This window comes from Gadus morhua, chromosome 2, assembly GCF_902167405.1.
Source record: "Gadus morhua chromosome 2, gadMor3.0, whole genome shotgun sequence".
Taxonomy (NCBI): Eukaryota; Metazoa; Chordata; class Actinopteri; order Gadiformes; family Gadidae; genus Gadus; species Gadus morhua.
In genome coordinates this window covers 7,191,503-7,205,124 of record NC_044049.1, presented here as the reverse complement: position 1 = coordinate 7,205,124, position 13,622 = coordinate 7,191,503, and the positions used below count along the sequence as shown (strand labels likewise).

General features: G+C 45.2%; 2 protein-coding genes across 9 annotated transcripts; one reads left to right on the top strand and one right to left on the bottom strand.

The window, feature by feature from the left end:
* The first annotated feature begins 24 nt into the window (after positions 1–24).
* zgc:103625 (methyltransferase-like 26 B) lies at positions 25–2,105 on the top strand. 2 transcript variants are annotated; one of them, XM_030340074.1, is made up of 7 exons: positions 25–306; positions 447–649; positions 922–1,084; positions 1,199–1,258; positions 1,346–1,413; positions 1,517–1,595; positions 1,694–2,105. In XM_030340074.1, the coding sequence occupies exons 2-7, from the start codon at positions 450–452 to the stop codon at positions 1,739–1,741; spliced, it is 618 nt and encodes a 205-aa protein (XP_030195934.1). In that variant the 5' UTR covers positions 25–306; positions 447–449; the 3' UTR covers positions 1,742–2,105. The 2 variants fall into 2 exon arrangements, with proteins under 2 accessions (XP_030195934.1, XP_030195929.1); XM_030340069.1 differs by having other exon boundaries at positions 1,517–2,105.
* On the bottom strand, positions 2,015–12,936 carry hgs (hepatocyte growth factor-regulated tyrosine kinase substrate). Of its 7 annotated transcripts, none has more exons than XM_030340005.1 (20): positions 12,738–12,936; positions 11,756–11,840; positions 11,540–11,615; positions 11,339–11,431; positions 10,520–10,640; positions 9,940–9,992; positions 9,742–9,810; positions 9,425–9,549; positions 8,824–8,959; positions 8,085–8,183; positions 7,890–7,985; positions 7,344–7,382; positions 7,031–7,204; positions 6,538–6,760; positions 5,724–5,896; positions 5,220–5,360; positions 4,461–4,638; positions 4,179–4,312; positions 3,707–3,889; positions 2,015–3,442 (listed from the first exon to the last, which is right to left on the bottom strand). In XM_030340005.1, exons 1-20 carry the CDS (start codon positions 12,772–12,774, stop codon positions 3,344–3,346), a joined length of 2,334 nt encoding a protein of 777 aa, XP_030195865.1. In that variant the 5' UTR covers positions 12,775–12,936; the 3' UTR covers positions 2,015–3,343. The 7 variants fall into 7 exon arrangements, with proteins under 7 accessions (XP_030195865.1, XP_030195874.1, XP_030195882.1 ...); XM_030340014.1 differs by having other exon boundaries at positions 6,538–6,751; XM_030340022.1 differs by having other exon boundaries at positions 8,842–8,959.
* Between the last annotated feature and the right edge of the window lie 686 nt (positions 12,937–13,622).

Here is a 13,622-nt window from a genome sequence, read left to right as displayed (position 1 = left end):
TTAACAAGGCAAACCTAACAACAAATTCGTAAACTCATATATATTTTTTGATACGATGTGTTTTCGAACAGTATATAAGTATGATTATTATTTATTATGTCAGTCGATTAAAAATACAATTGCAAGTGCGCGTATTGTTGTACTGGTAATGTTTAGAGCCCTGAGCAGGAGCAAGGTGAGAATCCTGGGAAAATCCTCTTAACCACGTAATCCCTGGACCCGTCTGTTATTTCTGGACATTTATCACCACCCCGGCTCCAACAATATGCCATTTCACGCATCTTGTGCCAACCAGTGCAACAGGAGGTATGGGACAATTCGTACAAAGAAGGCCCAACAACTAAATCAAAAAGTGCTTCAGAACTAACTTTATGTTTTATGCTCTATTCTATTGCAAGGAATCAAACAAGTTGAGTAAACCTCTTTCATTCTCTTTTCTGACGCAGGCCATGTTATTGTCGCCTCTAGCAGAGAGGAACTGGGAGGATGTCTGCTCGGTGCTGGAGGAGGTGCTGGAAGACCAGTCCGACAGGGAGCTGTTTGCCCTGGAACTGGGATCTGGCACTGGGCAGCACGTGATACACTTTGCCCGGAAGATACCATTCATCACCTGGCAACCGTCAGATATCAAAGAGGAGTTTCTGGACAGGTTAGACGCTATGCATGTAGCCTAGATAAACTGTAAACGTTGATTGTCGGTCAGATAAAGTATATCATCATTAACTGTTTGCTTTAGCTTTCTGCTAAATCTTAAATACATTGCACTTTCTACAATGCATTTTTTCTTTTTAGATTTGCCTTTGTTTTCTTTTACTTATCTATTTTATTTATTATTTACAGTTATTACCAGTTTCACATACTGTATTCAATATTTAACCTATCTCGGTACAATGAATGTACGTGCTTTGAACTTTGTACCAGTATAAGGGCTTATATCGTGGCCGCTAAAGTCACGAATGTACGGCAGCCAATTCACCTGGACGCAAGCGAGCCCTGGGACAAGTGGGCGGGTCTCACCCACAACTCCTGTGATGTCGTCGTCGCCATCAACCTGCTGCAGTACAGCTCCTTCACAACGGCCCAGGTAAATGTGTTTATTTATGTTGCATGTTATTACATGTTAACTCACTTGAAAATAGTTCTGATCTCAAATCAGTTCCAGACTTACATATTGTTGTTCTATTGTGCATATCACCAGGGTCTTTTCATTGGAGCAGGTCAGATCCTTAAAGAAGATGGTATTCTGATAATTTATGGGGCAAGTATATTGTTAGTATCTCAAAGGTTCCCGTGGCGTAATCAGCCTTTTCAAAAACTTGGTGTGAACATTTTTGTTTGTTCCCAGGCATATGCAATGAATGGCATGATTACTCCAAGTTGCAATGAAGACTTGGATGCAGAGATAAAAAAGATGTGAGCTTCCTATTAGACTAAGAACAGTCAATTCATAAGAAGCAGACTTTTTATTTAAGTAGTAGTACTGTCTGAAGGGGTGATTAATGTACACTTTTAACAGGAATCCAGAATGGGGGCTCCCAGACATAGACGTACTGAGACAACTTGCCTTTGGTAACCGACTGCGGATGGAAAGGATAGTAAGTAGCTCGATTGCACATGATTGCCCTTTAATATGTTTCTATCTTTGCTATAGTGTGTGCACATATTGATTTATGAACCTATTTGTTTCCCGTAGATTGAAATGGAGGATTACAAGAAATGCCTTATCTTCAGAAGGCTGTGAAGGAGCCTAAGATGGATCCAGCTTAAAACAGAGCACATAACTACCATGTTTCCATAGCACATAGCAACATTATGGGGTGAAAACAAAACATTTGTGTTATTTATTTTTCTCAATACCTGGTTCTACGTCAGATGATAAGCGAAAGTCGAATACATGAATGTAACGCAGAACTGTTGATTCATTATACATTAATTTACTAATCGTGTCAATGGTGGCATATTAAGCATCAAACACTCAAAGGACATACTCACAAAAGGGTGAGAACGAAGCAAATGGACGACAAGATATTTATTAAATAAAATCGTAAAATTACTTTGAAATCAGACAGATTGAGAATAAAAGATCACAGATGGCAATTAAGAATTACAGAAATCAGCGTGTGTGTGTGAGTGTATGTTACACACATGCACCACCCCACCTCATCCAACCTAGCATGTTATGCTTTTTAAGAGACCCCATGAACATAACATAAAACAAAAGCAAACATCCATCGCTGATTTTAAGTGTTAAAAACCTATGTCCAATTGTTAAACAGATAATGCAGTAGGTGGGATATATATCTTGTTATGACTCGGTGCTTTTGAATCAGGCAACACAAGCTATCTCAATTAAAACAAAGCACATTGTTATAGCTGGGGAAAGGATGTTGGGTCGTTGCAGCTATAGTACTTATACAACATGGCCGATCAGCATACTTTTCACTACTTACGTCATGTTCTCTTCATATCATGATTCCCGTTAAAGGCCCCTTGCAGCATGTTATTAATAACCTATGGCCTTTTTCCCCAAAGTCAACTGCCAGATCGGTGTGGCTTTGCCTTGACTGCATGTGTTTGGGAATATATGAGAGGTTACCACAGTGGAATGTTGACTCAAAATGTTAAGTCGAGGAGGGATCAGCGTTTGACAACTCTCCTCTGACAATTTCTCATTCACCAACATTACAGCGGGTCTTTTGAACTCCAGATACAACTAACCTCCACCACGATGGTGTCAGAACGAGGCGCAATACTCGCTCCCATTGCAGATAAACACACGTGCATTTCGCTTTAGAAAAATACGAGATAGCATTTGTTACATGCTATTTTCCTCCTCCCCCCACTCAAATCTCAATTCCATTGTTTAATTTTTTCTTATATCCGACTATTTAGCCGCAATTTGTTTAATAATATGAAATAGATACATACATGTCGGGGGGGGGGGGGGGGGAAGAGAGAGAGAGAGAGAGAGAGAGAGAGAGAGAGAGAGAGAGAGAGAGAGAGAGAGAGAGAGAGAGAGAGAGAGAGAGAGAGAGAGAGAGAGAGAGAGAGAGAGAGAGAGAGAGAGAGACCCTTTCCTCACCCACTCTCCTTTGCGCGGTTGGGTGAGTAAGAAAAGGCGGGCAAGACAGAGAGTCCTGCGACATCTTCACGACATTTTCACGTTGCCACGACGTCACAGCGGGATGGAGCGTATAGGACGAGCCTTGTGTTGTTTCCCGATGGCAGCGCTGGGAGTCCAAGGAAGGAAAGGGGGGAGGAGAGGACCGGAGGGAGAAGGTGTAGTAGTGTGTTGTTGTTGTTGTTGTTGTTGTTGTTTGGGGGCATGGCAGTGTTGCGATGGTCAGTCAAAGGAGATGAGCTGTGCTTCTGCACTACCGGGCACGACCTGTTGGGGCTGCTGCTGCTGCCCCTGCTGCTGCGGTCCACCAGGGGGCGCCATCTGCCACATTACAATTCCACAACACTAAGTATCACGGAAGTTTTAATTCCATGCATTAAGTAACATGGGAGTATCAATTCCATGATTCCAACACTAAGTATAAAAACATTCAAGTGCATTCAAGCTTCCTATATAAAAGGATTTCTCCATTTTAAAAACACAGATTTTAGTTGGAGTCCTTTCCATTATTCATAGCCTGCACATCCTGCTGGCCCTCATCACGAGTACACCTTAGCAGGCCTCCTGGGCTAGGAGGGGACGTACCTGCTGATACATGGGCTGCTGGCCCGCCATGTAGGGCTGCTGGGGGGCCATGTTGGGATCCTGACCCGGCAGGGCTGCCATCATGCCCGGCATACCGTACTGCTGGTAGCCCATGTAGGCCATCCCGTTGGTGGGGGCCGACTGGGGCATGTTGGGGACGCTCTGCGGCTGGGTGGCTACGTTCTGCGCGAGGTGAGAACGATCAAACGGTTAAAAAGGTGACATACTGTACCACCACGTGTGAGTGTGATCAGCCGTTACAGGCCGTTTTGAAATTCATGACATCACAAGTGGGCGTGTCCACCTAGATGTGTGCTGGATAGATCGGCCTACCAGCCTATCCGGTGGACAGTACCGAATGCTGCTCATCTAGCCGTCATACATCTAGGTGGACCCGCCCACTTGTGATGTTGCGCAACGCCCTGGCACGTTCATGTGGAGTCACGGTCCTTTCTGGATGAGTCCGCCGTACCTGGTAGCCCTGCGTGGGCGTCGGCTGGTAGCTAGAGTAGGGCGGGGACGTTGTGGGCGGGGCCTGGCCAGGAGGTGCGGGTTGGCCGTTGGTTCCCGCAGTCTGGTACATATACGCGTTGACCATATTGGGATCTAAACACAAAACGAAAAACGGGTAAACCACGCGCTTTGACAGGATGCATGTTGTGTTATTAAATCGCGTATGGTGTTCACATGTGGATTGGGGGTGGAGCCATGGCAACCGTTCCAGAGGCCCGGGGGGGGGGGGCGGCGTCCTCACCTGCGGGCGGCATGGCCTGGTACTGTCCGGGGGGGTTCTGGCCCGGCTGGCCCATGTAGACGTTGTGCATGGGGGAGCCCTCCACCGAGCCCGCGGGGCTGAACGTCCCGGGGTAGCTGGGCGGGGCCCCGGGCTGGTACACCACGCCCCCCGCCACGTTGGGGGGCAAGGACTGCATCTGGGACACACCGGCGGAACGTACCGTCAGCCTTATGTGTGTAAAGCCACTCAATGTGCCTATGTACACCGTCAGCTTTATGAGCGTAGAACCACTCAATGTGCCTATGTACACCGTCAGCCTTATGTGTGTAGAACCACTCAATGTGCCTATGTACACCGTCAGCTTTATGTATGTAGAACCACTCAATGTGACTAGGTACACCGTCAGCTTTATGTATGTAGAACCACTCCAGGGGACTATGTTCATCTATGTATAGCGATACTAAAAAATGCATAATGCATAAAAAATGCATTAGCTAATAGTGTATGAATAGGATTTTAAAACCATCAAGGTGCCTTTAATCTGAATCTATAATTTATTATTATTTTACCTTTTCAGTTCAAAATATGCAGGTTTATTGTAGAACAAATATATTTTTTTATATGAATCAATTCCCTGTGGCCTCTGACCATTAGAAAGCAACTTCTAATGGACTTTCAAACGTTCCTTTGTATGAACAACAAAGAAACCAGAAGACCCCTTTTTACTCCGACTAGCGGTCCATAAAGAACACCCAGTGGACAGAGCGGTGGGTCTACCTGGGCATAGGGCAGGGAGAAGGCAGGCATCTGGGCGCGCATCTGGATGGTGTGCTTCTGTTGCTCCAGACGCATCTGGCGCTCCTTCTCCTGCTCCTGGAGGCGCTGGATGGCCAGCTGCCTCTGCATCTCCAGGTACTCCTGAAACAGAGCCACACGCCCCGTTAACACACCGCTCTACCAGCCAGCGGTCACAGAGCACCAGGTCGTGTGCAGACAGCGGGCGCCGTCTGCCGCTGCTTCATTTCAAAAGGTTAATAATTGTTTGACTTTTGTAGAACGGGGTGATCGTGAAATGAATCGTTGCATAAGGCTATATTCAACGTTTCCGGAGCACAAATTAAAATCTGAAAAAAGTAAAGCATGCCTTCAGTCACATCCCAAGATGAGGATTTAAAGATCATAGCGTGGGAAAGAACCCCTTCTGAGGGCAATGCACGGTTTGCCGCGAATCCGATCGTTGACTCATACTGTGCCTCCTACGGGCGCCGGGCCGGTACCGACCTGCTTCTTCTGCCTCATGATCTCCAGCTTCTGGGCCAGCTGGATCTGCCGCTGGCGCTCCGCCTCCTCCGCCGCCCGCCGCAGCTTCTCCCGGTGCTCGTCCCGCAGGGCGTTGAGCGCCGCCCGCGCGTCGCGCACCTGGGCCAGCTTGTCCTGCAGACCCTCGTAGTACACTGCGACGCGCGCACGCACACACGCACACACACACACACACACACCCGACAGGTGAGACCGTGTGTATAGATATATCTAACTATATATATATATATATATATATATACACACACACGGTCTCACCTGTCGTGTGTGTGCATGTGCGTGCGCACACGCACACACACGACAGGTGAGACCGTGTGTGTGTATATAAATATATCGCGGATGGTTAACGTGCAGAGGTAAAATGTACATACATTTGCACTTCTCAACAGCTAACCTACGCAGACCAGATTTGCGCTAATGGCCTGAACGTCATTCATTTGCCTCGTATACATCCAAAGAAAGGCTGTCTCAAATGTGTAATGAGGACCTTTCATGTATTCTACCAAAAAGACCCGTCTGAAATCATACTCTCCATTGCCATTCAATATATAAACACACAGGATTTCATCAACATGGTATTCCGACCCTTCCGCTAATAATATACTTTGATAGTTTATAAAACAATTCATCATCACCTTTACTTAACTTGTAGTGTTGAGGGTGCGGCGGGGGTGGGTGTATACTCGTGTGAGTGTGTGGTTAATAAAAGTGAACATCAACAGTGAAACGGTCTCAGTGTAACATGGCGTTCTGACACCGCCAGCCCGGTACCCACATCTCTTCTCGTCCAGCTGGTTGAGGATGTCCAGCAGCTGGGGGTGCATGTTGTTGATGGACTGGAAGAGCGAGAGCACCGAGCTGTCGTTGGTGATGCTGCGCCCGCGCATGTGGTTGCTCTTCATGCGGTTCAGGAAGGTGGTGACCGAGTTCTGCAGGGCCTTCAGGAACTGCTCGTGGTTCTCCTCGGACTCTCCGTTCTGGTACTGCGGCTGGGGGGCCAGAGGCGGGAGAAACCAAAAAGAGAAAAAAAACTTAGCCGGAATTAAAGCCAGACATCTCGAATCCCAATGGTTTTGTAGTCCTCCAAGACATTCCATTAATTCAGCTGTCGCTCGTTGCCTTCATTGCTCTTGGCGTTTTCTTGTAATTCTTGTATGTAATTATCTCATGCGTTAACCTCATGTTATGTAACCCGACTGTGGAACGACATTCCCCCTAACCGCTGAGAAGCTATGGTGGCCTGAGAGGACCGTGTCTCCTCCTCCTACCTCCACTATGTTGACCGGCTGGACAGGGACAGGGACAGGGTGAGTTTCCACCGGCTGAGCGATTGGCGGCGGGGGTTCAGCCAATGGGACGGGAGCCGGGGCCGAGGGGGTGGGACTCTTGCGGGTCTCTTCCTGTTTCTTTTCCCAGTAGGTCCGGTTCAGGTATCGGGCCAGCTGTAAGGGACGGGACAGCACATTTAGATTAGGATAACTTCATCTTTTCATGCAGAGATTTGTTTTCAGCATTCACAGGATTTAATATAATATATTGATAACTTATTTATGATAGGAGATATTATGGGATGAGCCGTACCTCTGGGTCCACTTCCTCAGCTGACGGAGCAGAGGAGTTCTGTCGACAGAATATAGTATATTATTATAACATTTCAATCCTGACTGCAGCAATATCTGTCAGGGTTATAGTTATCCGGACAGCAGGAAACCTCAGCATATTCGGTCGCGGACTGAAAACTCATCCTTTCAGACTGCATCTTGGCCCATAAAAAGGAAAGCCATCTCTAGTTTCTTAAATTAAGCCCTTGAGACAAATTTTCTGGGTTGATTCTTCTTTGTTATATGCACTTATTGCAAGTGGTTTGGGATAAGAGAGTCAGCTAAATATAATTAATGTAATCCCTCCCTGACGATGCATTCTTCTTCTAAGGACGTATAAACTATAAACAAATCCCTTTAATGGAAAGATGGAATGTTTCATTTAGGAGTCACATCGTTTCACACCGTTTCCTGAAACCGTTTCCTAGGAAATGTGCATTAAAGCTGAGGCGCGTGTACACGTGTCCCACAGGTGAGCAGTGCACGGCTGTGTCCCTGTGAAGCATGACTGTGCACGGAGCCTCACCACGGGGGAGGAGTACAGCGTGCTGACGGGAGGCGCCGAGGAGGTCACGGGGGTGGGCTCGGCTTTGGGATACGCCGTGTAGGAGTTCTTCTGCCTCTGCAAAGAGAAAAAAAAATAAACGCATGAGGTGTTCGGTTTTAAAAAAAAACACTCACCACGGGCGTGGGAAGCCAGGAGTGAGGTCAGGAGACTCACCGCCCTCTCCTTCTCCTCTGCCTCGCTTTGGGAGAGCGCTATGGCCAGCTGCAGCTCCTCCTCCTCCTGCAGAGCTGCCTCGTCTCTCTTGGGGGGCATCTGGGGAGACACAGGGAGCAGAGGGACCTCTAACGCTCTGTCTGAGGACGCCACGGTGGACATCAGAGGCCTAACCACGCTATGCCTATGGTATTAACTTTTTTGTGGTTTTCACTCGTTTTACGTTTGAGCATATCGACTAATATCTGCTTGGGTGACTATAAACGTATCTTTAGCAACAAGGAATTGAAGCATATTATCTCAAGAGCTTTGGAATGACTTTCATCATTTACAACATTAATTTACTGTACATACATTACGACTAGGAGAGCAACATCGGATCGTTTAGACGTCTGCACTTTAAACAGATCACAGACAACAGGAAGAACTTGAGGAAACGTAGTCCTTTAAACTGGAACTGTATATCCTCAAGACGGTTGAGCAATACCGACTTAATATGGTGAGGTATCTAACCATATCAACTCATGTTTTGCATCATCTTATTTATCTCATTCAAAATTCATACATATATGCTTAAGAGCAAAAAAATAGAAGCTAGCAGTACAGTCAATAACATCCCAAAACAAAACCCTAACAAGGCATTCATTCGTTGTTCTTGCCAGCGAGGTCACGGCATTAGCTCTGCTATCCCCCCTAAGTAGACCACTTCTAGCTGCTGCGTGGCCATGGCTTCACTTACTGTTTCCTGGACCACTACCTGAGACTGCTGGGACAGTGGGCTGGTCAGGTACTCGGGCGGCAGCTCCGCCGGCCCGGCGGTGGCGCTGGCCTTCCCCCCCTCGGCTTTCCTAGGCGGGGGAGAGAGGGAGGGGTGGCTGGTAAGGACCAGGAACGGGGGAGGACAGACAACCTTGAGAATCAGCGCAGAGTCAACAAGCCATACGTGTATAGAGCACTTGATCAAGAACAGGTGAGGAGAGCGAGACAAAGAATAGAGGCTGGGAAGAATACACAAAAGCAGCCACACATTCTTTAGCTAGGCTATTAAAGCAAAGCCGGAAAATATAACATTGCATCTGAGTCATGGACCATGTTAGGGCAGTATAGTTAGTACATAGTACACACACACACACACACACACACACACGTATATGTATAATCCATTAGTATTATAAATGAGGGGGCACAAGAGCTAGACTAAGTACGTACAACTCTCTAGTTTAGGGGTAAGTTCATGGCATGAGATAAAGCAGCAAGGATCAGACACAGCCACAAACATATTATTAAACATTCATGCTGTATGCACTCCCATTGCTTGGGATGGCGAGATGCCAACTTACTTGTTCAGATGTTCAAAGCAGGGCTCGCAGACGCGCACTTCCTTCTCAATCCCAAACTTGGGGATGGTGGAGTACTTAGAGGAACACTTTCCACAGAAAATCTGACCACAGGCCCGGCAATGGTGCTGAAAAGGCAAGGAAACCGGTGAAGCACAAATAAACACGCTAATCTGTGGGTTGAAGCCTCTGAGCATGCACTGCAAGGCGCCAAGAGAAAGCATAACTTAGTGAACCATTAACGGAGGACATAATCTGACACCCCCGCCCCTCAGCCCACGACAGAGTTCCAGACAGAGCTCCAGGAAGAGCCAGCCTACCTTTCGAGTCATAACGCCAAACTGAACTCTGCACCTGTGGCACTCCTCAGCGTCCACCCAGTCTGGGGCCTTCAAACAGCACAACAACACAACCCTTTACTCCAGGAAGCTCCCGGTTCATAAGCAGGGCTTATAATAACCAGAATAGACAAAGCTGTATGTTAGGCAACATCAGGTATACAAGAATAACTAACTTACCCTTTCAGCAGCAAACATAGCGTCGCTCTCCTTGAACTCCGGGAACACATGTCCTGTTGGCAACACAGAGGAACACAAACCTGGTAAATACACCTGAGAAACAACCTTGAATTAAATGTATTCAGGAATAATATGAATGCATGAATAAAGGACATTTCTATGCGTGATGACTTCTTAAGCCCTCAGAGACCATCCAGAACTCGACATTCAGCTCATGACAACCAAGCAGCGTCAGTCGGATTAAAAAAACGGTGTCGGCCCCCCAAGGAAAACGTAGCAATCAAAACAGTTTTAATCCGAAATAGACAGAGTAACGATGTTGGACAGCATCCCCACAAAACGCTTTTCTCAAATTCAAATACGCTTTCGCTTTCTTCAACAGGAGCCAAGAGAAAACGAGCCACAGCCATATTTGAAATCAATGCTTCCCATCAAAAATGTGTGAAAGGCAAGCATATAAATCTGGATGTTCTCACTACATTTCTTTGTCTTGGCAAAGTCAAGACCTCTGATTCTCCCACAGAGATCCCTTCAGAAATGTTCAGAAAACCGAATTGCAAGTGAACCCGTCTAAACTCACCCTCCACCTTCATGATTTGGTACGTGTCCTGAACGACCTTGTACTTGGGCTCGTTGCGGAAGGCGTGTGCCCAGGCTTGGATCAGGTAGAGGATCTTGTTGCGCACGTTCGGCTCGGTCTGCTGCTGGGGGCAAACCAAAACACAATGAATCCAGTCATAGGAAACTACACAGGGGACTCTACACTTCAGGGGTTCGGCCAACCTTAACTACCATGGCATTTAATAACCACCTAAATAAATAACCATAACGTTATGTTTTTAGGTCACAAATAAGGTTTATCACCATTTAAACGTGTATGTTATGTTTTGCATACGGTAAGAAGCCTGAGTATAGTAGGTTCCTTTAAATGGTCGACAGCATGAGTTAATAATAATATTGACATAGACAGGAAGTCCAACCCATCCACAGAGTTGCATGAGTCGGAGTCACATGATGAGGTGGAGATCCAATCAAATACTGCTAACTCATGCTGTATGAGTTAGCTGCCAGACAAATCTTACTCTAAACTCTAATGTTATATTTAATACAGAGGCAATATTTACATTTAACAGACAAATATGGAAGACTTAAATGTCACTTGTTTCAAGGGTTAACGTAGCCTTTGCCTTTTAATTTACAATTAAAAAATACTGATTTAAAAAGTTTCTGGTCGCATTCATGTTTTTTCATGCAATATTACAAACAGGTTAAAATAAGATTGGTGAATTCAATGGAGGGAGCAGTATTTCTCTAGCAATGAATCAAATAAAGAGATAATTCCCCGAGTTGATGAGAGTATGTTAATGGATGACATTACAGAGACTAAAGCCAGGTTCACCTTAATGAGGTCCTTGAGTTCCTCCATGGTCTGCTTGCTGGCCACCTCATCGTGAACAGTCTGCCCACAGTTCTTCACCACCGACTCCAGAACCTAGAGACGTACATCACGTTGCAAATAGGTATTGGCCCTCTAGAAGCTAGTTATCTGGGTATTTGAGCAATAGAGCCACTTATATGTGTTCCTTCATACAAAGCCTACCTCAAATGCATATAGGGCAACATGTGGATTCTTGTCGTTCAACTTCTTCTTGATGGCACCAATAGCATACTTGGCTCTAGATTAGTGGAGTTAAAAATAAAAGGTCAACAATAACGTAATGAGGCCCATGACCTTCACTTCTTCCAACACAATCTCAATTGTTGTTTCATTCCAGATTCTTTAACTTACAATAGAGGCGGATATAGGATGACTTACTGTGTGTCTCCCTGTCGAATAAGGTCACAGATCTGCAGTATCGACTCCCAGTCCGTCTCAAGTAGCAGCTGACTGGTAGCTTTATCTACAAAACAACAATAAAAAACTGTTACAAAAGTGAAGAATATATATCAGTGCCACAATGCTTTACTTGGCCATAGAAAGCATTTTTAACTAGTTGAGATAATTTGGTATTATGCAACACAATGATGACATACATCATTGTTTATTGTACAACACAAAAATATACACCACAGAGAATTGTTTGAGGAGGCATACTCAAGAGTAGGGCTCACCGAAAAACCTACTAAGACTACATTGGAATCACTGATATATTTGCGAATAGAAGAAGGGCTAACCGTTGTCATGAAATGTATTTGTCTTGTGTAGGGCACATATTTCTCATGGAAGGGCCAGATATTGGTCATATTAAGCGTAACGTTACTTCTAACGTAGTACATTGTAATGAGCACTTGATCACCAGACTAGCAACCCTACAAGCGTCATAAGAATCGAATAATCTACGTTTCAGTCATAAAATGTGAATCGACTGTCTAGTTAGTTAAGGGGAGTCAATGAGTCCATTGAATGTTTAGATTTGGTCTTGATGGTTATTCATCTAAACAACAAACCACCGTGATGATAATGACGTGAGTATTTCAACGACACAGCTGTGTTACAAGCACATTTTAGTTTCCCCACAAATCATCAAAACACACCAATTTCTGAAACCAATGTAGCGAAAAATCAGCTATATCATCCACACACAGACTGTGACTTGTTAAATACTCGTTGTCTGCATATAGCCCGTTACCCCAGGCCATGAAACAATGCTATCCACTGCCTAGCTTTAGTTAGCATGCTAAAAGTAGCCGGCCTTGGAGCCGCAGCCCAGACGTCTGTCAAAACAATACGTGGAAAAACATCGCACGAATAGGAATTTGATGTTTCGTACAGATCGTCAACTACTGGCATGTCTTACCGATTAGCCTCTCAAATGTGCCACCGCCTTTCCCCATCCTATATTAGAAGACTCGACCTGGTCAACGAAGAGAATTATTTAGGCAGCTGAGCTGTTACCACCGCTACTGGATGTTAGCCCGATAGCTTTGGTCGTTAGCTAGGTGTTTTCCTTCTCCTTCCTGGTTCCTCTGGGGAAGACCACTCCCTCTCTAGCGTAGTCTCGATTAACTGGCTTTACTTGTGACACTTTCGTCAGCCTCAACTCTGCCCCTTTCTAACACTTCCAGCAAGATAGTGGCTAAAATATTTGTCAGAATAGAATTCTCTATTCTTTTTGACCATTTCATATTTTCTTTTGAGATGTCGTACGTTTTGGACAAGGTGGTTAAATGATGTAATGTGCATTTATATTAATTTCCATCATAATATTGAAAGGAGGATCGATGACAACTCTGTTAGTTGCAGGATATATTATTTATAAAGAAATAATCTCACTGGATATTCCAATGCTTTCCTTTTCATATGAAAACATTGCAATACACAACCCCCAAAACAATGTATTCCTTTATGTAACATTCTTCCTTCCTTACCATTATACAATGAATCAACACAAAACTCCTTACTGTATTCCCAGTCGTGCTACAGAAAACATTGGTATAGTCCTACTTAGGTCATACATGAGTCACTACCTGGCACACAGTACAGTGGTTTCCATTGTTGTGATTGGACTGTAATGCCATGTAAAGTGGCATTGTGTGGCTCTTTCCTTGGCAGCCAATGAGGAAAGCAGTGCACCAAGCCCATGTGCCTACAGACCAATCTAACCATTAATAGCCATTTTATTCTGGTAAATTTACATTATACACACACAAACACACAGTTCAGGTGCTGTGTTTTTGTGTGA